This window comes from Terrapene carolina, unplaced genomic scaffold (genome assembly GCF_002925995.2).
Source record: "Terrapene carolina triunguis isolate 2854851 unplaced genomic scaffold, T_m_triunguis-2.0 Scaffold96, whole genome shotgun sequence".
NCBI classification, from domain to species: Eukaryota; Metazoa; Chordata; order Testudines; family Emydidae; genus Terrapene; species Terrapene triunguis.
Window position 1 is genome coordinate 864,745 of NW_020664447.1, and position 25,744 is coordinate 890,488.

At 39.1% G+C, this 25,744-nt stretch overlaps 1 protein-coding gene across 6 annotated transcripts in view; it reads left to right on the forward strand.

The window, feature by feature from the left end:
• Window positions 1-25,744, forward strand: part of SOX6 (SRY-box transcription factor 6) — a 457,096-nt gene that overhangs the window by 181,324 nt on the left and 250,028 nt on the right. For all 6 annotated transcript variants that reach the window (XM_024202164.3, XM_024202167.3, XM_024202166.3 and 3 more), the window contains one exon: window positions 21,058-21,268. In XM_024202164.3, coding sequence (XP_024057932.1) covers window positions 21,058-21,268 — 211 coding nt within the window. The remainder of the gene's footprint in view (window positions 1-21,057; window positions 21,269-25,744) is intronic.

Below are 25,744 nucleotides of genomic sequence, written 5' to 3' on the forward strand. Positions count from 1 at the left end.
AATTAAGAATTATTTTTTTCATTAAGTTTGAAAACTAAGTACTACCATCACCATAATACATTTAAAAACTCATCAATAATAATACATTTATTTCTTAGTTAGGTTAGAAACATAATGATAGTGATATATCCTATACAGATATTGGGAGACTTAAATCATTCATATGTTTGATCCTGGGAATGAAGGAACTAAATATATGCTAAGTATTTCTGTAGTATTAATAACACTTATTAAATTAATTGGGATGACTCAGATTATATAAATAGAGCAGGAAAATGATGTCTAAGCAATAAGCCACAAATTGAGTCTGTGCATAACTCATTGCAAGATCAGGGTTTAGAAAGTCATCAAGAGTTTGATGCTTCAGTTGCGAAACAGACAAAAGTCCCCTTGATTTCAATTGAAATTATGTGTGATATTTTCTGTTGTTTGAAAAGATAGACCAGAATGGTCGTAGAGCACATATATCTGTATATAATTATCCAGGTAATGGCTGTTATAGAAAATTCCTAGATATTGGAATAGAGCCTCATTTTAATTGCATATATGTGCTCAAGACATTCAATAATTAACATATCACAGTAATTCTCAGTTAGTTCCATTTTATAGACAAGGAAACTGAGACACAGCTAGGTTGACCAGATATGTTGAAAAAAAGATGACTATGAGTCAGAAGCTGGGAATGGGCATCAGGGGATGGATCACTTGATGATTATCTATTCTGTTCATTCCCTCTGGGGCACCTGGCATTGGCCACTGTCAGAAGACAGGATACTGGGCTAGATGGACTTTTGGTGTGACCCAGTGTGGCTGTTCTTATGTTCTTATGAGCCATTCCCACCCATTCCAGAGTGGGGCATACGCGCAATGGGAGTCGCAGCCTCAGGGCAGCAGTAGCAGTCATGGAGTGACTCTGTCATCTGGGAGGAAGGAATTCTCAACCTTCCTTGAATTCCCCAGGGCACAGGCAATATACTCAGGCTGTGTGCTGAGAAATATATTAGTATCTCAGTCAAAATCAAACATCCTGCTCGTGCACAGTAATTTAAAACGATTTTACATTTATAATGGCAAAATGTAATTTCCATTTTCTCTCTTTTGGAATGATACACTTTCATGCCAACATTTGCTGTACCTCTGAGGAGACTGAACAGCCACAAGTCGCTCTCCTGCCTATCATGTTTCAGAAACAGGTGCATGAACTTTGCTTGAGTGACTTGGCATTCTGGTTTTCCTCCCTTGTTTCCGAAAATACTACATCATACAGTTCGATAAAGTTCCTGAAAATCATTAGTTGGTCCCACAACTCCCTTGGGTCAAATCCAGCAATCTTTATTCAGGCACAGCTCAGCTGAATCAGTGGGAACTTTTGCCTAAGAAAGACTAGGTATAACTTAAGTGGTTTGGCCACAAGTGAAAATTGAAGTTCTAAGGCTTTAGATCAGGTCAGTTGAATTTAAAACAAACACAACAATGATGCCTCAGCTGATCTACTGTGGAACCAGAGACAGCTTAGGGAACATTACTTTGATGATTGTAACATAGAAGTTGTGAAAAATCTTCAGTTTTTTAAAATAATTGTTACAACGTGAAGCTGTCACTCAGAACAACTTATTTAATATTTTTGACAAAGAGCTAAATTCTGCCATGGGTCCTTATGTGCAAATCTCGTTTACTCCTTTTAGTTGTCTCTGTTTGTTTGAAACACCCCAACTTGCTAGCAGTTGCTGATCTTGCTGGGAAAAGGTTAAGAGAGTTCTAATAACTCACCAATACAGGTGGCTGCTTACTCCAGCTCCTTATATCAGGATTGAGTGACTCTCTAGAGAAAGGATGGGGATGGGCTGAGCAGTTATGAGATAGAAACTGTAGGAGCTGCTAAACCTGGGGAAATTGCTTGAGCTGCATGCTGCTAATTTCTTTGTTAATAAAACCGAACTCCATGAAAGACAGTCAGTTTTTGACTTCAGAGTGTTGACTATGTTGTAAAGCAGGTTGGGAAAGGCACCTGCTTACACCCTTTTACTCTGAAAAAGACAGTGGTGCTGGGGTTAAAATGCACCATTAACATGCCTTGTCTGGTTATAAGGTGGTAAATTCAACAGGTATTGCATCCATATATATAAAGGAAGAATTTGGCTTTTAGTGTGTTATCGAATTAAGTATCTTTGTACTCTCAAGACTCCCAAAGATCTGTGGGAATTTTGGTATTTACAGTATACAGTATGCAGCCCTGTGCAGAGATGAGGGCTATATGGCTCTTTGGTGAAAATAGATATTGCAATATGAAAATTTGTCTAAGAAAATATCGAAGAAGTTGTTTCCAGTATTTATTGAATGCAACACTTTCTGTAACATAATATACCTTTTAAACAACATTTTGCATTATCATTTAAAAAAAAAAACTCATGCTGGCTAGAAATGTTTTCAAACTTTCACTCCCTTTTGATATCAGGCATTGCTTTCCACTGAGTCCTTTGTGTATTCTGAATGTCTGGAAGCCAAAATATTTTGTTTTAACTCCCACTCTATAGTATTTCCCAGCTGTGTACTTATATGGTGTAATAAAAGGATTTAACAAATGAAAAATAGCAGCTGCATTTGGAGATTCCCTTTGTGCTCCCTTTTCATTTGACAGATTCAGCAATGTGTAACAACTGTAACGTCAGACCTGTAATGACTTACACTACAAGTATCATATCACCCACCAATTTGATTTTACAGAGGGGGGTGAGGGGGAATTGAACTATAGAAGGATTTGGTCCTGCAATGTTCCATTGCAGAGCTGGAGACATTATCACTATATTTCTAACTTTAACTTAAAATAAAAATTGCTGGAGGTGTGGATATTTATTTCTTTTGATAAATCTGCTAGCAGAAAACATTGTTCCTATGTGAAGGGCTAAATTCTCCCTTTCTGGGGAAAAACAAACAAACAAAAAACCCGAACAACCCCCACCCCCAAACTTAGGGAATGGGGAAAAATTACAAAAATTGTGCGGGCTTGAAGGTACAGAAGTCACACTGCATTCTCCCATGTGGGAGGGATTAGCAAGCGGGACATATAAAGCTTGTAAACTGCATTGAAAAATGATTTCCTTCTGGAAACTAATTAGGAACAGTTGGTGATAGAGGATGGGGAGGAGTGAGAGGAAGACCATAGTGTTAAATATTGTAGCTAGATTTAAAAAGTAGCTGGATAATTTTATGACCAATATTTGTACTGGTAGTTAGCCATGTTAAAAAAGTGGTAATCATGATTCACACTTCATTCACTGCAGGGGCCAGGAAACAATTCCCTCTCCTGTACACCCACTCCCATGTAGAGCCTTGAGCAATTTACCCAGGTCGGTTATGAGACTTTTATCCTTAATCTGAAGTATCAGGTATAGGCAGTGTCAGTGACAGGCCACAAGACTAGATGAACAAATGGTCTGATCCACTATGACAAATTGTATGGTATGTTCCCATGAGTCTAAGTATTAGAGTTGGGCCTGTAGTGGGATTCTAAATTCACACACCTTTAACTGAATTAAATCTGGAGTCGGACTTCATGTTGCAGGATCTTCTCTGCTAAATACATGTGGGAGGAGAACAAAGGGACAGATTCTGATGCCTATATGACACTGTAGTGGTGCATAGGGTCTGTAAAGGAGCAGTAATGGCCCTGGGGAGAATTCCCCCTTCACAGGAGCTACTCTCTCCCCAGTCCTTGCAGCACCTGCTGGAGAGGCATGGCAGGGGAGGGACTGAGACAAGTTGTGCCAGGAGCAGGGGGTGGGGAGTGCCATAGCATTTTGCACTACAGCTGTGCGGGTAGCCCATAGGAAATCATGGGGAGACCAGCTACTGGGGCTACTGTTTTATGCAGGGAGCTATATTGGCCTCTGGAGCAGACAGAATCTGAGAGAATGATAGCTCAGTGGTTTGAGCATTGGCCTGCTAAACCCAGGGTTGTGCGCTCAATCCTTGAGAGGGCCATTTAGGTGTCTGGGGATGGTCCTGTTTTGAGCCTGGGGTTGGACTAGATGACCTTCTGAGGTCCCTTCCAACCCTGTGATATTCTATGATTAATAAGATACAAAGTTGCTTAAAGCCCTCTTTCCCCCTCATCTACACTGTCTGTGCTGTGCCTCCTGCCGCAGCCCAGAATATGGTCCAAAGGATAGTGTTATTTGGGTCACATGGGAAGGCAAACACATTATGGCATTACAAGCTTATTACATCCATGGGGTGCTATGTTATCCCCTACACTTTATAATATCAAATAGAGGCGATTGTGTTTGGAACTGGCGTTGATTTCATTGGGTTATATGTCAAATGAGAGAACTGTCATATATTTTACATAGTAATAATATCAAGACTATATATCTGTTTCAGATTTCATGTTAAGCAAGCTCATAGGTCTGCAGCTCTTGCTGTGTCTGTGCACATGACTCTCATTAATGTTGATGGGAATGTTGCACACAGAAGAGAGTAGACCTGATACTGTATTTGTTATCTTTTACATAGTTTTTTGAAGCCAACAATTATCCAGTTTAACTTTCTATAGCCTCAGAAAAACTATTAATGTCAGAAAGATAACAGAAATTGGTGGAACTATGTAGGCCTTAATGCCTCATTGCTGATCACCAGAAACAAATGATACTAGACTTCCCTTAGTATAAAAGCAGTTTTTAACTTTAAAAGGAATGTACATCAGCTCTGGTTTTTCAGAAGAGAATAATTTTCAGACTTATTAAGCTTTGTCATGGTTGTTTGGTATTGTGTTGTAACATCAGTTCATGGCTTCAAATTCTCAAAGTTAAAGTTATAATTTATTTAAAAATACCCACATTTTTAATTGACTTGGTAGCTGGATGCAGGTATAAAATGAACCAAATTTAAGTGCCCAGAATTCTAACAGTTACCTCCAATTCAGTGTCCGCAAGAGTTCTCACTAGCTGAATTGCTCAGGTAAAATGTTATTTGCATGTGCACATCTATATGAGCATCAACTGCAAATCCACAATGATAATATTCTTTGTAGGGTGCTAGGTGATGAGTATGGAATAAATGTCCAGATAGATAAACACTTTACACACGATTACACAGATGCAAAGTCTTGGTTGAAAATATCAAGTGCTAAAAGGCAAATTACATGCTTCATTTTATTTCTCTATTATTATATGCATCTTATGGGCAACTATAATGCAAAAAAGATAGATAGTGGTATTTTTTTTAAAAGCTAATTGTGGCTCTGGACCACTTTTTTTTTTGTATGTTGGTCTGTGATCTGCAAACAATTAGGCATGTGCTTAACTTGACTTCAGTAGAACTATTTGTGTACATAAAGTTAAGCACATGTCCAAATGTTTACAGGATTGGGGCCTTGGTTATATTAGAATCATGAGTAGAACATTGCTTACCTTTTAAATTAAAAGTAACAAAACAAAATTGTTCCCTCAATAAAGTGCAGAATATCTTGTTTTGTAAGGATAACTAAACAGGTGATTAACTTTGTTTAGTGGGGAATCAGATAATTACTATTTTGGTACACTAGTTACTGTATTATTTTTATTCTTGATGCTGTATAACATTGTGGTGGTTACTTTAACTATTTCCCCTATGTTCTTGGAAGAATATTGTTAAAACTGAGTCAATCACCACCTGAATACCTCACAGAGGACTCCTAGTTTTTATCTTGGTCAGTCCAAATCTATAGACCCTTTATTTGACCATTTCATCTCTTTATAAAGCAATGTTTGAAAAATCCCCCCTCTCCCCCAGTTCTGTATATTTAGAATGTATTTTTCAAAAGTAGAAGCATTAACATGCTATAAATTGTTTGATTTTTTTCCTTGGGCAAGAAGGAATCAGGTATGCATGCTGATTAACACACTCCAGTCATTAACATGTGATTATGTGGGCTGCATATTGAGCACCTGCCAAAAGATAAAATTCAGCACTGTACTACATCTGTGCAAGGACTTTTTGCATTTCTTTTGTACTTTGACAGCTCAAGAAAAATCAGTCTTTGGTATCTATGTTCAGTATAATAAAACTGTGTACATAAAATGTCTTCATGGAGGCAGGAAAGATACATGTATTTATTTTAATCTTTGAGGCCATGAAAATCCTGTGACTGGGACTTAGACAGCAGTCAGTGTAATATGAATCTCCTAAGGTACTGTATCATATGAACATAAGATCGTTCACATACAGTTTACAACATTCCTGCATGTTTATAAAGATTATCTGTTCTGGGATTCAGCCAGTGTTCTTCTAATTCACAACAGTTTTATGTGATATCTTTATGTCTCATAAATGTCTTGTTTTTATTTCAATCTCCCAAATGTTTCAGCAGTGTTTACCTTAAAGAAATACAAGTATTTTATGCATCAGGCTAGCTTTCTGCACACGTTCCACTGCAAACACTAAAAGACACACACAAAGCATGTAGTGTGTGACATGTCACAGTGTACAAAGAGGGGCCTGTATGTGTATTTAATTTTGCTAAAATATGTTTTTATTCTGAAATTTACAGTACAGTTAGCATTAAATTGGACCTGTAAAAAAGCCCATTGTGAGCAGGTTCAGTGTATACCAGGTAATCTATTATTCCCAAACCACACAACCTTTGTTTTACTTGGCTGCTTCAAATTACATAGAGTGCAAATATTTAAGTGTCTGTCTGTATACACCAAAAAGTATTCAGACTGATCTTAAGGCCTCCTCAATTTCAAATCAGACAATGATTGAACTCTGTCTCATTCTATAGATATTTAATTAGAGTACACTGCTTATATATGGCACTCCACTTCTCAGTGCCACACAGAGTATAAATAAACATTTTAAACCAACAAGAGCACAGTATAACTTAATAGATACTAGTGACGGACTGCATACTTGTGACAAACTAATATATTCTGCAACATGCCTTATCTAATAGTGAGTAGCATTTCCCTCCATTAACTTTTTCTTATTAAGGGCAGATTTAACTGAAGTTTAAAGCCAGGCCACAACATGGCTGAATGGTGTTGGTTCTGTATTGCCAAACCTAAAATCCATTCAAATGATAATACTGGATTCAGAAGATCAAGAGAATCCTGTAGCACTCAACCCTTATGCATGGAAACATGGGCAGGATATTATCTGACGACGGGTTTATTGCCCACCTCAATGATCGTTCACTGTGTTTGACTACATTGAAACCTCTCTCTGTTTTGGGATGTGAGCAGAATGCCTGTCAAACTGGTAATTTTTATATCTCTGCTTTTGCTCCTTCATATTATATGGAGGTTTTGGCTTTCTCCAGTTTTGCTTATCTCTAGTTGGAAGGGACTGCTTTGGTTAGCCAATTAAAATTTAAATCAAGCAGGAAAGACCCTGTATTCTTCCTTCCACATACATATCTAATATTGCCTTGAATGGTTCCATTCATTGTGCCATATATAACTCACTAGTCTTATCCAGCACAACTTTTACACCTTTTATCTAAACTAAATTTCTTTTTTGTTACTTTAGTCCATTATTTTTTTGTCTTGGAATAGGATACACAGTGAATTTTATTTTATTTTATTTTATTTTATATTATTGACTTTTTAGAAATTGGTAAAGGGCTAAATCCAAGTTCTCAATTCGTGTTCAGTCCTTAATCAGGCAGATCTCAGTGAGTAATGGGTGTTTTACTTGAGTAAATGCTGAGTAAAAGGCTTCAGATTTTAGCCTACTTGTTACCATTTGTCTTCTCACTTAGCATAAATTGTCTAGGCTTTACAAATGATGTTCCCTCAATAGCTCCTGGCAAGCCTTAAATATAAATTACAAATCTTTCCTAATAAAACTTTTTTTTAATAATCAGATGGAAATTAGAAATGATCATGTAGACATTTCATTTCTCTTAATTCTGTTTCATTAGAGCCCTTAAAATGGGAAACCTTTAATATAGTGATTGGAAATGATTTTGTTAACATTTGTTTTCATTATATGTTAACTCCAATCTGGCTCAAAGTACCAGCATGCTGCTAGTACTTGGAATAAAAACCACTCTGGATATCCAACTTTCCTGGGGTGTTTACATGTGTCCCATTCAATGCACAGACTGATAAATATCCCTTTATAACAGAAAAGCCTCAGCCACGTGGAAATAAAGGAATGCAACTAACACATTTTATGTTACTAATATTTGTTTTCCACTTTTTTCTGGCCATTCATCCTAGTGTTTTTGTTGAACTCCAGTGGAAACCGTTTGTGTTTTCTTGTTGGCTATTGAACAAGATATGATTGACTGTCAGCAGCCTACAATCAAAGTTTGAAAATTTGTAATTAAAGTTAAACTCTTACATGATAAATAACACTTTCCCCTAATTTTCTGGAGTCTTCTGCCTATTATTTTTGTCCACAATATTGCTCCTTCTCTCATCTTTATAGGGCAGGCGTGGCCAAACTGTGACTTGCGAGCCGAATGCGGCTCTCTTACAGTTAAAGTGCGGCTCGTGGAGCTCCTCATGTGCCTCTCATTCTCCAGCTACCAGACTGGATGGGGGGAAGCTCGGTGCTTCTGCCCTACATCAGGGTGGTAGGACTGGGCTTCTGCCCTCTGTTGAGGTGGTGGGACTGGGGGCTTTTGCCCTACAGGGAGTGGGGAGTCTAAGGACTTTATCTTCACGGAGGGGCATTGGGGCAGAAGCCCTGTGCCGTGGCAGGTGCCGCCCTGTGGGGCAGGTTGTGCATGTCTCGCAGCTCTCAAACTTCTGAAGATTGTTGTATGCGGCTCGGAGGGTAAATAAGTATGGCCACTCCTCTTATAGAGGGTAAAATATGTGTTCCCTGTACAAAATACAAGAACTAGAATAAAGGTCGGGAGCGGTCCTCTATCAGTGACCACAGCCTTCTGCATTTTTCCTGCTTAGGGTTTGTGACCAGTGGATTCATGCACTTCACCAAACTGCTGGCCCACTCACAGCCTTCACCATAGTCCCTAATAGAGAACTACCATGGAGTTTGGTTCTATGGGATGCGCCAGGCTGCAGAGTCCCAAGATGTAACCCTTTGCTTTCTACCTCAACAACAGGGCAGAATCACAATAATTCCAGTGTGGTTTGGGCCTTCAGCAGACGAAGCTGGAATATTTCACCCTGAGTTTGCAGGATCCATTTCACTGTGAGGCTGCAGAGTCTAGGATGTGGCTTCTATTTTTCCTTCCTAATGTTTAAAATAGGAATGTAGGGTTCTGTTAGTATTAATGGGAGATGTGTTTGTATGGAAGACTGAGTACACCTGATAGTGTCTATGAAAATCAGTGAGCATAAGAGGAGGATTTTTATTTTTTTTTACGTTAAAGGTAAGATATATCAACATACCGTATGTTGCATGGTGTCAATTACATTCTCTTCTTTGTGTTCTGCCCTACAATCTTTCAGAGATGGAACTGTCATTTTGTGTGTGTATTCTGTTTTAGAAATGAAAGAGCTTCAGAAGTGTCACTTTAGTTGCTTTGTAAAACTGTCTTTAGACACTGAGGTCAGGGATGTTGGGCCAGTTTCTGATACTTTCATACATGTGGAATAGTACTTTATCCATGACTAGTCCCGCTGAAACCAATGGGACTACTAACAGAATAACAGACAACTTAACAAAAGTAAGTGTGCTAGAATCTGACACATAAAAAAATGACTTTTTTTTTCAATACTGAGAAAATTGTAGTTATTAAATTCTTATCAAATCCATCTTTTCACAAATAAAATAAAAAATGTTGTAGGGCTTAAGGTTTTTTCTACTTACGTGCCGTAACTCAGAACGACAATGATTTTAAAATATGAAAGGTAGCATATGATTGATCTAAGATGTTGGTCTAATTGCTTTTATTTATTTAATTTTAATTTTATTTTTAGAGTTAACTATTTAAATTTGAAATAATTTCAAATAAGTTTTGTGGAGATTTTTACCATATATGCCTCAGATGCTCAGTGTAAAATGCATGCCAAAACATTTATACATATTACCCTAGTGTAAGGATTTTAAAAGAACCAGTATGGAATACAGAGTACATAACTATTCCTGGCAGTCAGTATGTGTTTTCATTCTTCTTCAGGCTGGGATTATAGATTGAAACTGTTCCGACATTGTTTCTGCCTGTGGCAGAATTGCTCTTGCTTGGGCCACTCACAGGAGCTCCAAAAAGACCCACCTGAGAGGCCAATCACTGTTTATCCTTCCCAGACTGGGAAGACCTGTAAAAGTGCCACATATTTCTCCATTATGCCTGCTAATGAAGGTTACTGCCAGGTATAACAAGGGCCAAGGATTCACACAAGAAAGCCTGTATTACGCTGCACCAACAACACAAATAATGCTTCCTCATCAGTCTTCCTGTGTATTAGGGCAGCAGTGTATGGGCTTACTGAAGGTTTGATTTTGTGTACCGACCACCCTTTCCTTGATTGTTCAATACGTAGTGATTGTAGCATTCATGAATTGATAGTTTCTTTTGTAAAATTATTTTATTTTCCTGGACTTCATCAATGTCAATTTAGGGATTCAGGTTCTATGACCATCGATGGGTATTTTATCTAGTATAAAGGTGCTTTCTTTGCCCAGGCTGGGCTGAATTGTTCATCTCATTTAAGACATTTTGGGCCATTTTCTATCCTTATTTGCATGTGCCATGGGCTGGCAAGGAAATTAATATTTTATATAACAAATATATATTTTAAATATTTTTCTACTATGATTGGACTGACTGTGTTGCAGTAGAGCTGGTAAAACACCGGTTATTTTTTGCTGGAAATTTTGAAAATATTTCATTTTTTTATTTTCCCCACAAAATGCTTCCAACCTTTTAATGAAAAACTGAAACAAAAAACCATTTGGTTTTTGAAAACCAAAAATGTTCCCCAACATTTTAATTTTAATTTTTAAAAATAAAAAACTTTGGAAATTTCAACTAAAGTGAAGGTTTCAGAGTAGCAGCCGTGTTAGTCTGTATCCGCAAAAAGAACAGGAGTACTTGTGGCACCTTAGAGACTAACAAATTTATTAGAGCATAAGCTTTCGTGGGCTACAACCCACTTCTTCAGATGCATATAGAGTGAAACATTGAGGAGATATATATACACACATACAGAGAGCATGAACAGGTGGGAGTTGTCTTACCAACTCTGAGAGGCCAATTAAGTAAGAGAAAAAAAACTTTTGAAGTGATAATCAAGATAGCCCAGTACAGACAGTTTGATAAGAAGCAAGTGTGAGAGTACTTACAAGAGGAGATAGATTCAATGTTTGTAATGGCTCAGCCATTCCCAATCCCTGTTTAACCCTGAGTTGATTGTGTCTAGTTTGCATATCAATTCCAGCTCAGCAGTCTCTCGTTGGAGTCTGTTTTTGAAGTTTTTCTGTTTTAAGATAGCCACCCGCAGGTCTGTCATAGAATGGCCAGACAGGTTAAAGTGTTCTCCCACTGGTTTTTGAGTATTATGATTCCTGATGTCAGATTTGTGTCCATTAATTCTTTTGCGTAGAGACTGTCCGGTTTGGCCAATGTACATGGCAGAGGGGCATTGCTGGCACATGATGGCATATATCACATTGGTAGATGTGCAGGTGAACGAGCCCCTGATGGTATGGCTGATGTGATTAGGCCCTATGATGGTGTCACTTGAATAGATATGTGGACAGAGTTGGCATCGGGCTTTGTTACAAGGATAGGTTCCAGGGTCAGTGTTTTTGTTCAGTGATGTGTGGTTGCTGGTGAGTATTTGCTTTAGGTTGGGGGGTTGTCTGTAAGCGAGGACAGGTCTGTCTCCCAAGATCTGTGAGAGTAAAGGATCATCTTTCAGGATAGGATGTAGATCTCTGATGATGCGCTGGAGAGGTTTTAGTTGGGGGCTGAAGGTGACAGCTAATGGTGTTCTGTTATTTTCTTTGTTGGCCCTGTCTTGTAGGAGGTGACTTCTGGGTACTCGTCTGGCTCTGTCAATCTGTTTTTTCACTTCAGCAGGTGGGTATTGTAGTTTTAAGAATGCTTGATAGAGATCTTGTAGGTGCTTGTCTCTATCTGAGGGATTGGAGCAAATGCGGTTATATCTTAGAGCTTGGCTGTAGACAATGGATCGTGTGGTGTGTCCTGGATGGAAGCTGGAGGCATGTAGGTAAGTGTAGCGGTCAGTAGGTTTCCGGTACAGGGTGGTATTTATGTGACCATCGCTTATTAACACAGTAGTGTCCAGGAAATGGACCGCTTGTGTGGATTGATCTAGGCTGAGGTTGATGGTGGGATGGAAATTATTGAAATCATGGTGGAATTCCTCAAGGGCTTCTTTTCCATGGGTCCAGATGATGAAGATGTCATCAATGTAGCGCAAGTAGAGTAGGGGCGTTAGGGGACGAGAGCTAAGGAAGCGTTGTTCTAAGTCAGCCATAAAAATGTTGGCATACTGTGGGGCCATGCGGGTACCCATAGCAGTGCCGCTGACTTGAAGGTATATATTGTCCCCAAATGTGAAATAGTTGTGGGTGAGGACAAAGTCACAGAGTTCAGCCACCAGGTTAGCTGTGACATTATCGGGGATACTGTTCCTGATAGCTTGTAGTCCATCTGTGTGTGGAATATTGGTGTAGAGGGCTTCTACGTCCATAGTGGCCAGGATGGTGTTTTCTGGAAGATCACCGATGGATTGTAGTTTCCTCAGGAAGTCAGTAGTATCTCGAAGATAGCTAGGAGTGCTGGTAGCGTAGGGTCTGAGGAGAGAGTCCACATAACCAGACAAGCCTGATGTTAGGGTGCCAATGCCTGAGATGATGGGACGTCCAGGATTTCCAGGTTTATGGATCTTGGGTAGCAAATAGAATGTCCCTGGTCGGGGTTCTAGGCATGTGTCTGTACAGATTTGTTCCTGCGCTTTGTCAGGGAAAAATTTCCATGAAAATTTCGTGGACCAAGATGCTATTTTATGAGCACAGGCCACAGCAGATATGCCTTTTCCAACCAGGCAAAAATAAGAGATGTATAGCAGGCAGTGGGACTTTTGTCATTGACAACAGTGGGAGCAGGATCATGGCTCAATATCTACTTTGTCTATTAAAACCCAGCATTTTTAAGCACAGGTCAATGGCTTGTCCCCACTGGGCTGTAAGTAGTTGAATTTCAGTGATCCTGACTGGATCTCTGTCTTTCTAGATTGCATGACAATAAAGTTTCAAGTACTGTCAACCCTGCAACTAATAACTTAAAAACATACATAACACTGGAAAAAAAACCAGGGAAAAACTGTTTAAAAATACAAAGTCTTTCTTAGGGCATTACGATTTATCATGCACCTTTTTATCATAAGCCATCTGCCAATTTTATTGAATCTGTTATTAAGAGTTTGTCCTGAAATGTCACCTTTTTTGGGTGATTTTTAGATAATGAGCTGGCCGTGATTCAGGATCAGAAAAATTCTGCACTGCTTCTATAGTCTGATATAAGCATGTATAAGTCCTTTATTATTAACTAGTAATAATGTGTGAGTGGGAGGATTTTATTAAAAGCCTAGTGAGCATTTTCTACCAGATCTCAGCTTAGGTTAAAGTGAAAAGAAAAGTGGACTTTGCTATATTATTTGTAGTAAACGATACTTTTACCAGGAGTAGTTTGAATCATAGTCACCATTTTACATCTGTGGGTTTTTCTCAACTCTCTGTTCCCATTAGAAGTGAAATATGATTCTTAGCAAGAGGAAATAATATTTTTGTATTTATAAATTTTAATATTCTTTTCCTATTTCTTGATTTGGAATTGAATTAACAGTAATGCAGTATTTAATAATGTTGTAGGCTCATTCTACCAGATTTTCATCATTTTTTTGGTTGCTAAAGTGCACTCTGTATAAAATCCTTTTCTGCATAGACTGCAAGTTTGCTATTTAGCTTTTTTCCACTATTTTGTCTTTTTACCCAACCTTGAAATCCTTATTCACTGAAATCAGTTAGAGTGTTATACTTTGGAAAATGCAACTTTCAAAGAGAGTGACATGAGTTAAAGATATGATTTCCAGCTTAGTCAGAAAAATCTAATTTATGGTAAAAGAACCATTTTTAAAAAAAAAATTGAGAGTGTTTACGGTTGTATCAATTGACTAGTTTCCTGAGCAGCTTGAATACTGCCTGTATTTGGTCATCAGAGTATATCTGAATATCTTCAGTTAATACTCACATAAGAATGGCCATATTGGGTCAGACCAAAGGTCCATATAGCCCAGTATCCTGTCTTCCAACAGTGGCCAATTCCAGATGCTTCAGAGGGAATGAACAGAACCGGTAATCATCAAGTGATGCATCCCGTCGCCCATTTCCAGCTTCTCGCATTCTTTTGTCCATCCCCCTATCATAAGTTAATCTCAGCAGTATTGACAGAAATTGGACCGAACTAGGAATTCTCATCAGCACTATGGATCTACTCTGCTCTGCTAGGCCTGTCCAATGGGCAACATTTAAGTTGATTCTGACTCGGGGGAAATAAAGACACTCCTTACCACACAGGAAGATCAAGCTAGCTAGCCAGACAAGGGTAGGATCTCCTTCCCTACAGAACTCTCCGTACCTTCAAGGGAACTATTTTCCCCTTTTCCTCTTATGGGGGGAGGAACAGTGGCCTTCTATACACTTACCTCCCGAATTTCTACTAAAAGCTCATTATGCTCTTTAAGTAAAACGGATTGCGACATTGAGGAGAAAAAAATGAAAAGGCAGTCAATTTTTAAACATCCAACAGGTGGGAATCCTTCGGGAACTTCCTTCTTGGCTGAGCAAGTAATAAATCATTACTGTAGTAGGAACTCCCTTTGAAATAGCGGATCTCACAGGTGGGTCATTGTCCCAGTGAAAATGTCTTTAAAAGGCCATCCTTGCCCCACTGTTTCTCCCATTGTCTAGTTCACTTTTTTACTTGAGATCAGCTTATTTTTATAATTGGAATGCACACAATGCAGTCAGTTGCAGATACACAGGATATGCTAGTGGAATAGCTATAACATTGTCTTTTGTAGCTTTTTCCTTTTAAACTTTGTAATCTTTCTTATTGCTAGGGTCTTTCAGAAATTATTGTCCCAAATGCATGGCCATTTAGATTTTTCTAACATAGTTCTGCTATTATTAGATAAGGTATTTACACTGGACTGGCCTTCAGTCTTTCCATTTGCCCATTTAATCCCTAGAATATCTTTCAGCTTGTGCAGTTTTCCTGTTGACTCCTCAGCTATTCTGTTTCCAATTGCTAATTTCGGAGGGAAATGAGTTTTGGGAACTCATCCTTGGTGGGGTGTCTTAAAGTGCCAGTTTAGTTTTGGAACTGCGAATGGGGTAGCCTCATGTTGATCCCAGTGCTGGGGATTCCAGAGCCATCAAGTCCCGGGAACACAGTTTTTTATTCCTCTCAGGATTTTTTCCTAAAGTGGTTTATTACTACTTGAATGAACCCAATTTTCATGCTCACAGGTTATCACTTTTTCTCTACCCAGTAAATATATACATTTTCACAGGAGCAAATTCTGCCCCTCCCCCTCTGTGGGCATGTAGGTTTATGGGCAAAGTGCAAACATTGTGGTTCAGCTCAGCATGCCGTTCAGTGGTGGTAGGATTTGGAGACATTAGCATATATAGGCTTCAACCTTTGCATCCCAGGGAACATCTGTGCGGGACTCATTCCATGTATGCCATCAGGGTGGGACAGGGTGTTAGGTGCTAGAACTCTAAATTATTAGAGGTATAATTAAAGATAGCTTCCTTTTCTGAAGGCCTGATGCAAAACCCATTGAAGATAATGGAAAGACTCCTAAGGACTTCAGTGGGCTTTGGGTCAGAAAGAATTAGGACTGACTGAGAAGCCTTGCAGGGAAAAAGCCAAGCTCTGGGAGTAGGTTTAGGCTGGAATTTATGCTTTGCTTTTTGTTGCTGTTAAGAACATAAGAATGGCCATACAGGGTCAGGCTAATGGTCCATCTAGCCCAGTATCCTATATTCTGACAGTGGCCAGTGCCAGATGCTTCAGAGGGAATATACAGAACAGGGCAGTTTATTGAGTGATCTGTTCCCTGTCATACAGTCCCAGCTTCTGGAAGTCAGAAGTTTTGGGACAACTAGAAGATGTGGTTGCATCCCTGACCATCTTGGCTAATAGCCATTGATGGACCTATCCTTCATGAGCTTATCTAACTCTTTTTTGAACCCAGTTATGCTTTTAACTGTTATACTGATGTTTGTTAGCAATAAAAGCAAACCCCAGGAAGATGGTACATTTTAAGCACTAACCCAACAGATATGCATGCTGCGTAGAGAGAGACTGTGTGGATGGCTGCTCAGAGGGGATTTTGGGGCTAAGAGGTGTTGCAACTTTGCAAATCCATCAGCTGGACATCCAGTCCTTGAAGATGGAGCACAGTGTTGCAGGCCTACTGCAGCCCTGGTGCTTCAGCAGTGGCCATGGAGCATTGCCTTTGGGTGATAATTCCCCTCCCTCTGGGGATTAGGTCTGTTGTCTCGCTGTGTTGTTCTGCGGCTCCTTTCTTGCTCCTCAGGAGCTGCAGCACCTCGTCTTTGTGGCTTAGCCCTCCGGCCAACTCACAATAGTCCTTCCCTTCTGAGGTTCTGTCAAACTCCTCTACAGCGTCCCAGGCAGTGCTTAAGTCCACTGCCCTGGCTGAGTCACTCCCTCAGTGACTGGGACGAACGGTCCCAGACATGCTTCATGATCATTGCCCCGGCTATGTCACTTGTTCAGTGGCTGATAGGGGAACCCGGGTCCACCCTCTGCTCTGGGTTCCGGTCCAAGACCCTATCTGGACCCTAGCAGCCAAGGTGTGTATTACCTCAAACCCTGCCTCTCCCTTTCTGCTTCTCTCCCTCTCCTACTCTGCCTATCCAAGGCTCACATTCTCCGTCCTAGCAAAACCGCTATCTCCTGGGGTCTGCTAGATAAACCCTCCCTCTTCGGTCCAAAGCCCCTTTCTCTACCTTATCCCAGGGAGAGTGACTGAAGCCTCCTCCCTGCAGTACCCTTTCTGCTACCAGCTCCCTGGTTTTATAGAAGTCCCTCCGGTTCCTCCATAGGTGAGCTTCCCTTAATTAGGGTTCTGCTCTTAGTGCAAATATCCCCCAACTTGAAGCCTAGGAGGGTTAATTGGTCCATCTGGCCTACATTAACCCCTTCAGGGTGAGTGTGGGGAGCACACCCCATCAGTGAACGAATGCATTTTCAGAATAGCTATCAAATATTCCCACCTTTGTAGATGATGGTAATGCCATGTTGAACATTGGTAGATGGTGATTTGTCATCACCATCTTCTTGGTCGTCAGTAGACCTTGCCCTACTTGTTCGTTGTTTGTATTGTTCATCCTGCAGTTTTGCATAGCCACTTCTTAATCCCATTAAGGCTGGAGCAGGGTTTTATGTCTGCCATTGTTAACTTTGTCTAGTCACTTTTTTCTTCAGACTTCTATTTCACCAGGGACACTTCACAGCAAATATTCTACCTTGTATTACTTCAGCTCAAAGGATAGTAAGGATACTATTGTTGTGAATGGTATGCATTTGCAGTGGCATTAGGGGAATGGTTCTTGATAGTACTAATACATTTTCTATCAAGCCTTGAATATATTACTATTATTAGTATTATTTTATTGTAAGTATAGTACTTAAAACTTAGAGTTTCTAGACATATTCCTTCCCCCAGACTGTTCACAATCTTATCTAGATAAAACCAACAAAATTAAAACACAGAGCAATAATTTGGGGAAGTGAGGGCATGGATAATTTTTGGTGCAGAGGTTTTAAGAGGGAGTTTTGAGAATCCAGTCTTATATCCATTTCAGTGAATGGTACTAAGAGGAAATGAGAGCAGAGATGTAGATGAGGGCCTTGGACAGGAGACTGAGGAGCTTGAATTTAATACAGCAAGAGAAGAAGCCAGTTAAGGGATTCAAAGGTGGGCAACGTGTTGAGAGCAATGAAAGGAAGAAATTAGCAGCAGCTTGTTGGTGCTTAGTTTTTAGCTTCTTTGCAAAATACTAATTTCTTGCCATTGCCAGAAAAGATGCCATATTTATTTCTGATATAGTGAATAATTTTCATTGTGTAAGTTATGCAAATACCCCATTTGGTGTACACAATCCCAATACTCATGCATATCAGTATACATGACTATTTTTGACTTAAAATTCATTTGTTTGCTCATTCTTATCTGTTTAAATCTGTAAAGTTACTTCCAGTTATGTATATCAGAAGTATTCTAATCTTTGTTCTGTAAGAAAATGACATGGCCTAAACACTGAAGGAGCAATACATGAGCATGCATGTATGCATATCATATGCTCAGTGTAATTATGTGTATTCATTTGATTTTCTCTATTCCTTTGAATCTGAAGATAGAAGGAAATGTGGGTGAAAGTGATCATAAAATGATAGATTTTATTATTCTAAGGAAAGGAAGGAGTGAAAGCAGCAGAATCTGGACAATGGACTGCAAAAAAGTAGATTTTAACAAACTCAAAGAACTGGTAGGTAAGGTCCCATGAGAAGAAAAGCTAAGGGAAAAGGGAGTTCAGGAGAACTGACGGTTTCTGAAAGAGAAAATATTAAAGGCACAACTGCAAACTACCCCAATGCAAAACAAAGACAAGAAGACTAGAAAGAGGCCAATATGATTCCACGAGGAGCTCTTTAATGACCTGAAAATCAAAGAAGAATTATACAGACAGTGGAAACATGGACAGATTGCTAAGGATGAATACAAAATAATAGCACAAACATGTAAGGACAAAATCAGAAGGGTGAAGGCAGAAAATGTGTTACACCTAGCAAGGGATATAAAAGGCAATAAGAAAAGGTTTTATCAATACATTAGACCCAAGAGAAAGATGAAAGAAAGTGCAGGTCCTCTACTTAGTGGGGAAAGGGAGCTAACAACAGATGACATCAAGAAAGCTGAGATGTTTAATGCCTATTTTACTTCAGTCTTCACTAAAAAGATTAATTGTGACAAGATGCTTAACAGAATTAATATTAACAACAGGGGGGAAGGAGCACAAGCCAGAATAGGGAAAGAACAGGTTAAAGCCAACATGAATTTGTCAAGTACAAGTCATGCCAAACCAACCTAATTTCCTTCTTGGACAGGGTTGCTGGTCTAGTGGGGAAGCAGTAGACGTGATATATCTTGATTTTAGCAAGGCTTTTGACACAGTCCCATATGATATTTTCATAAGAAAACTAGGGAAATGTGGTCTAGATTAAATTACTGTTAGGTGGGTTCATAACTGGTTGAAAGTTTGTACTCAGAGTAATTATCAATGTGCTACTGTCAAAGTAGTGGGGTCATGCAGAGGTCTTTCCTGGGTGCGGTAATATTCAACATTTTCATTAATGATTTGGATAATGGAGTGGAGAGTTTGCTTATAAAAGTTGCATATGACACCAAGATGGGTGGATTGGAAGCACTTTGAAGGACCGGGTTAGAATTCAAAGTGATCTTGAAAAATTGGAGAATTGGTCTGAAATCAAGAAGATGAAATTCAGTAAAGACAAGTGCAAAGTACTGTGCTTAGGGAAAAAAATCAAATGCACAGATACAAAATTATGAATGACTGGTTAGACAGTAGTATTGTGGGAAAGAATGTGGGAATTATAGCGGATCACAAATTAAATAAGAGTCAACAATGAGATGCAATTACAAAAAAGACTAATAGCATTCTGGGGTATATAACAAGAAAGTCGTATGTAAGACATAGCAGGTAATTGTCTTGCTCTGCTTGGCACCAGTGACACCTCAGCTGGAATATTCTGTCCAGTTTTGGGTGCCACACTTTAAGAAAGATGTGGACAAATTGGAGAGAGTCCAGAGGAGAGCAATACAAATAATAAAAGTTTTAGAAAACCTGATCTATAAGGAAAGGTTAATTGACAAAAAAAAAAAGAGTGAGGAGTGATGTGATAAGTCTTGAAATATGTTAAGGGCTGTTATAAAGAGAATGGTAATCAATTGTTGTCCATGTCCATTGAAGGTAGGACAAGTAGTAATGGGCTTAATCTGCAGCAAGGGAGATGTAGGTTAGATATTAGGGAAAACTTTCAAACTATAAGGATAGTTAAGAACTGTAACAGGCTTCCAAGGGAGATTGTGGAATTTGTCATTCGAGGTTATTAAGAACAGGTTATACTAACACTTGTCGGGTGGTCTAGGTATAGTTGGTCCTGCCATGCCTTGTCTAGCTACCATGTCCAGCATGGGTGGCTAGACAAGACCTTTTGAGGTTCCTTCCAGCCCTATATTTTTATGATTCTATAAAAGCAATGGACCCCAGATCCTTAACCAGTATGAATTGGCTTACCTCTTTGGAAGTTGTGGAGCTATGCTGCTTTACACCTGCTGAAGATCTGGCCCAGTGTTTTTAATTTGATCTCTTGTGCTTTCTTTATTGATACTACATGTAAGGGATCAACATGCAAATTGCGCAAACCAGGAGAAGACTCCAGAGGCCTAAAGCATTTATTGAAACAAACGGCAATAGATCTCAGAGTAGCAGCCGTGTTAGTCTGTATCCGCAAAAAGAACAGGAGTACTTGTGGCACCTTAGAGACTAACAAATTTATTAGAGCATAAGCTTTCGTGGGCTACAACCCACTTCTTCGGATGCATAATGGCAATAGATCATTTCTCACAAAAAAATTAATCTGTCATTCTTTGAGTAGGAAATATTCTGTATCTTAAGGGGGAAGTGTGAAAGCTGAGAATCATGGACAAGGCAGGGCTTAAGTGGGGGGGGGGCATAATCAAACATTGTAACTGAGGCAACTAAACTTCTATAAGACCACTACCTTCCTTAAATTGCATTTTGCTCTGGGGAACTGGGGGATCCCTGCAGGTGCATGGGTAACAGGACCATTCCTTAGCATGGAATTTAGTTGCCTAACTAACAGTTGCCTAACTTACTGTTGTAAACCGCTCACTGTAATATTTATATATCTTCACTTGTCATCTAATCCAAATGTCGCAGATACAAGTGGAATAGTTTGTGTTTTCATGTTATGTTGTTTCTTTGCAGGAGTCAGAGAGTAATAAGTTATGTTCCCTATATTCCTTCCGGAATACCTCTACCTCACCACACAAGCCCGACGAAGGAGGTCGCGATCGCAGTGAGCTAATGACCAGTGTTAATTTTGGAACTCCAGAACGCCGCAAAGGAAGCCTTGCTGATGTGGTGGATACACTGAAACAGAAGAAACTAGAGGAAATGACCAGGACTGAACAGGAAGGTATGTGCTGGCTAAGACTGTTGTAATATATTTTTTTCCTACAGATTCTATGCCTTAAAGAATGTGTTGGGTATCAAGAGCCAGAGAAGTGCATAATTGGCAATAACTGGGAAAAAGTTATTCACAGTTACCATGGCAATGGCAGTTTGTGATCCATTAGGCATGTTCGACAGATATCTCTGTTTTCTAAAACATTCTGAATTTTAGGTGGTGCCTATGAGTCAAAGCAAAGATTTAAGCTTAGATGATGCCTCAGCTTATTAAAAAAATAACAATGAATTGCTAGCTGGTCTCATCGTGTTCATGGATATATTTTGGTAAATTTTTCTCCTTTTAAGAGAAAAATATTTGTTTTAAACAATAGAAGTGCAGAAAAATGTTAGTTATTTAATTTTATCTCAGTAATTGTCATCTTTCTTCACTTTACTCATAACAACTTTTGCAGCTAGGAAGGTAGGCAATTGTTCTGAGGCTAAGGAGGAAATAGCTCTGACCTGTATATCTAGATCTGTGGCTTAAGAAATGCATTTTATAAAACATATGTGCATATGTGAAAAGGAAATACAAAAATAGAGATAAATCATGAGGCAATGAATCACCTTATATGCAGTTCTTAGTCAGCATAAACCTCCGTGATTTAAATGAGAGTTTTGCCTGAATAAGGACTAAATAAAATTGGGGAAGTGAGTTCATCCTTCTAGATCTGCACATGGATGGATTCTACACAGAGATCTTCATGTTTCATGTGTAGTGAAGCCTCAGCAGCCTCTGTGGGCGCCATCTTCCCAGTCCCTGAGCCCATGGGGAGACCTGCACAGCATCTGTATTAAAGAAGAGGTGGTTGGGGTGTATGTCAGAGTGAGGGCGGGTTAGAGCAGCGGGTGCTCATGACCTAATATCCCTTCACCTAGACTCCAGTGGAGAATCCACAGTTCTATGTCCTTAGGCTTTTCCTATTCTGCCTCTGTGCCATGGAATTCCTGCTTAGAGAGTGTTCTGGCAAAACAACAACAAACTTTCAGGGAGTCAGAGGGTCCTGAAGAAGACACGGTTATGGTTCTGCGGTGGGACAAGTCCTGCCCCCTGCAATGAAAAATCTGGGAAAAAACATGCGAGAGAAGGATACTTGCAGAGTCTTCCATCTCCCTCATCAATTAGAGGGTATTTCAGGATTAAGGGGGCTGTAACATTCTGGAGTTGAGGATTTGGCTCACAGGCTTTTAAGGGTATGCGGTGAGATCTTCAGACTCTGTAGCAAAGTAGAAATCCATTAAAACTGAAACAACCTATTTAAATATGGGGAAAATATGCAGGGAGGTAGATATGTGAAGGTTTTTACATTTCTTGGCATAGTTTTTAAATGACAGGCACATAGTTAACTGTGTTCTATAGGTGTCCTTTCCTAAGCTGGAGAAGCGTCTCCAAAGAATGTCCCAGATTTTTGAGAACCATCTGTCTGTTTTCAGCTGTAAAGATCATTCTTTTAAAAATTATCTCTTAAGTTTGATGGCTAGACTAGGAAACTATTTTAAATTTTACTTTGGCAAAATCATTTTTTACAGTCAGTTAACAGTTGTTCTGCACTCCATGCTAATCAAAGGCTTCTTGGCTCATACTTGCTGCTGGAGTTTGAAGTTGTTGTTGATCATAGTGACACCACCGCTAAGACTTTTCCAAAAGTACATTGTGTGGAATGTAAAACCAAATGTGCATCAAATAGTTTACAGCTAATATTTTAATGTGATGGGTTAAACACTTTAACTTCTCTTCCTACTAATTCTGGTGTCTTTTCTGTCCTCACTCTTTATTAGTATATACTAGCATTGGTTTCATCTAGAGAGATACTTTATACAAAAAAAGACCACTTTTTACTGAATGTAAGAGTTCTCCATATTCCCATGAGGAAGAGTGTTTGCATGATTTATAAAATCTTGCTTTCTGAGGAACAGCTAATGCTGGAGCACTGTTCATTTTAATGCCTCTTTATTTTGGCACAAAAGTGGCTGACCATATCTTCATGTTAAATTATTTTCATGTTTTTGCCCCGCTACTTTTGCAGAGAAAGGTCACTTGACTATTGCAAGAAATAATTGTTGGGCATCCATTTGCACTGTGTTTTAATCAGTGACTATGGAAAATTAATTTGCAGCAAATATTTGCAGTTGTGCAATGTGTTTCATGCTCCAAAATCTCAGCTATTGTTAATTTTTATATTGAGTGGAAATAGATTGTAATTGTTATGGTAGATTTGGGTACCTGTGCATGTGAAATAGCAAAATGCTGAATGTACCTGCTTCAGTGTTTACCTGAAAAACATATGGGTAATGCAAAATGGCGATCCACAACTTTTCACATGTGTTTGATCTGAATAAAATGAACATTTAAAAACTGGTTTCAATTACATGTTTTAAGGCTGTGATCTTGCAATTGACTATGTATGGGCAGACCCTGTGCTTGCATTGAATCAGTTGCAGGAATGAGACATAGGTTAGTAAACACATTTTGTCCTGTAGCAGACCCTTTCTTTTAAATGACCTAATAATCGCCTAAGTATAGCTGGGCCAAAGAGGTTTGTCTTTCCACAAATAACCATCAAAATAGGCTTGTTTAGAGTCAGTTGATAGTTCTTCTGAAGATGATACACAGCCAGGGCTGCTGAAGAGTCCTATCCATGGGTCATACTGAGCCCTGATATGGTCATGACCTAGTACAACAGTGTTCCTAGTCCAAAAAATTCAAAAGCTACTGTCTATTAATGGGGGTCATCATAATACAATAATTCAATTAATTTAATGGAGAGGAAGCATTAACTCCTACTGCATACTACTGAGTTAACTCTGAGGGTCTTTTCTTCTGTGTTTCTCAAAGGACTTTACAAACAAATTAAGTCTCTTATCACTCCAATGAGGTAGGTAAATAGTCCTTTTTTTACAGTTTTACATGGAGGAAATTTAGTCATAGGAAGGTTATAGACTCTTGTTCTACTCCCATTAAGTCAACAGACCAACTGGATTAGGCCCTAGATGGCTATTGCCAGGTCATGCAGTGAGTCGGTAGCAGAGCTGGAAATAAACCCAGAGTTCCTGATTCCCAGTCCCCTGCTGTGACCAGTAATGCCCCCCATGTTTCCTTTAACTTCACAAAATTTCTGGTCTACCAGAGGAATATGGGCTAGGATTAGCATGAACCTCCAATGCAAAATGCTTCGTAGTTGGTTGTGTGCTTTCAAATATAAAATGTCAGCCATCCCTGTATATGGTGCTTCTGGGCCCCACCACAACTGGTAATTGTGAGAAAATGAATATGAGTTTAAAGACTTTATCATGTCTAAATAAATATATTTAATCAGAGTCCTTTGGCTTCTGAAAATAAGTTGTCTAATCAGAATTTCATTTGAGCAGCTGCGACCGAGGAGGTCAACAGGCATTGCCTAAGAGAATATGGCCCAGCTGGTTAAATTTGGTTGTTGTAGTGATTTAAATGGTCAAGTGCTGCTTGTAATCCAGGACCGTCTGTCTGCAAAGGAAAGAGTGAATGCTTCAGCATAATGTACAGCTGTTTTAATCTTTCTTTAATAATAGTGCTTCAGCCAATATCATGCCTTGTGTATCACACTACAAACATAAGCACCTCATGCAGGACTAAACATATCTTAGGTCAGTTTCTTGAGTTACATGTAATTTGGAAAAAGACCATCACCTGCAAAACTCAAATAATAATGAGTTCCCAACCCAGTCCTTGTACAGATTGTACATTAAAACAGCCTGTGACTTAATTTGTAATGATTTGGAAAGAAAATAGATGTGGTAGAATTTAAATATAAAAATAATAAAATTCTATTCAGTGTTTACAAGTCACTTAGCTGAGTACATAAAGACTTGCTGAAATGTATTCTCGTGCGGTATAAGAGGTCAGAAATGAGACCAGATGTCTAATTTAACTGAGCCATACCAAACATTAAGAGTTTTGGATAATTTCAGTATACTAACTTATTTACATTTTCTATACAAGGAAATGCACAGTGTTTTGGGGAGGGCCTTTCACTGATTTTTTTTTTTTTTTTAAAGAGTATCTTCCAGTGAAGAAGAAACATTATTTCTTTGTAGTGTTCAGATGAAGAGTGTACATGTTTGGCACCCCGTTCAAATGTCTGTTTTCCCCCTTCCCCTCCACACGCCCTACCCTTCCAATAAGAGAAGTCACTCCCAAAACATTGCTTATTACTGCGCTTATGTGATATATTTCCATTGTCTGGTCTGCCTACTTCTAGGCAAAGGGTCCAACCAGACATTCTGTTGTACCTCATCCTAAGCCTCTAAAAGTAATAATTATTAGAACACATCTTGTCTGTAGATTGAAGGGCAGATTTCCCTTCAGCATTGATACCAGTGCAACTCCATAGATATGGAATGCTAGTATGGCCAGTCAGCTGGCACTCCTGAGCTGGAAACTGGACGTGTCATTTCTGCTAAGTGC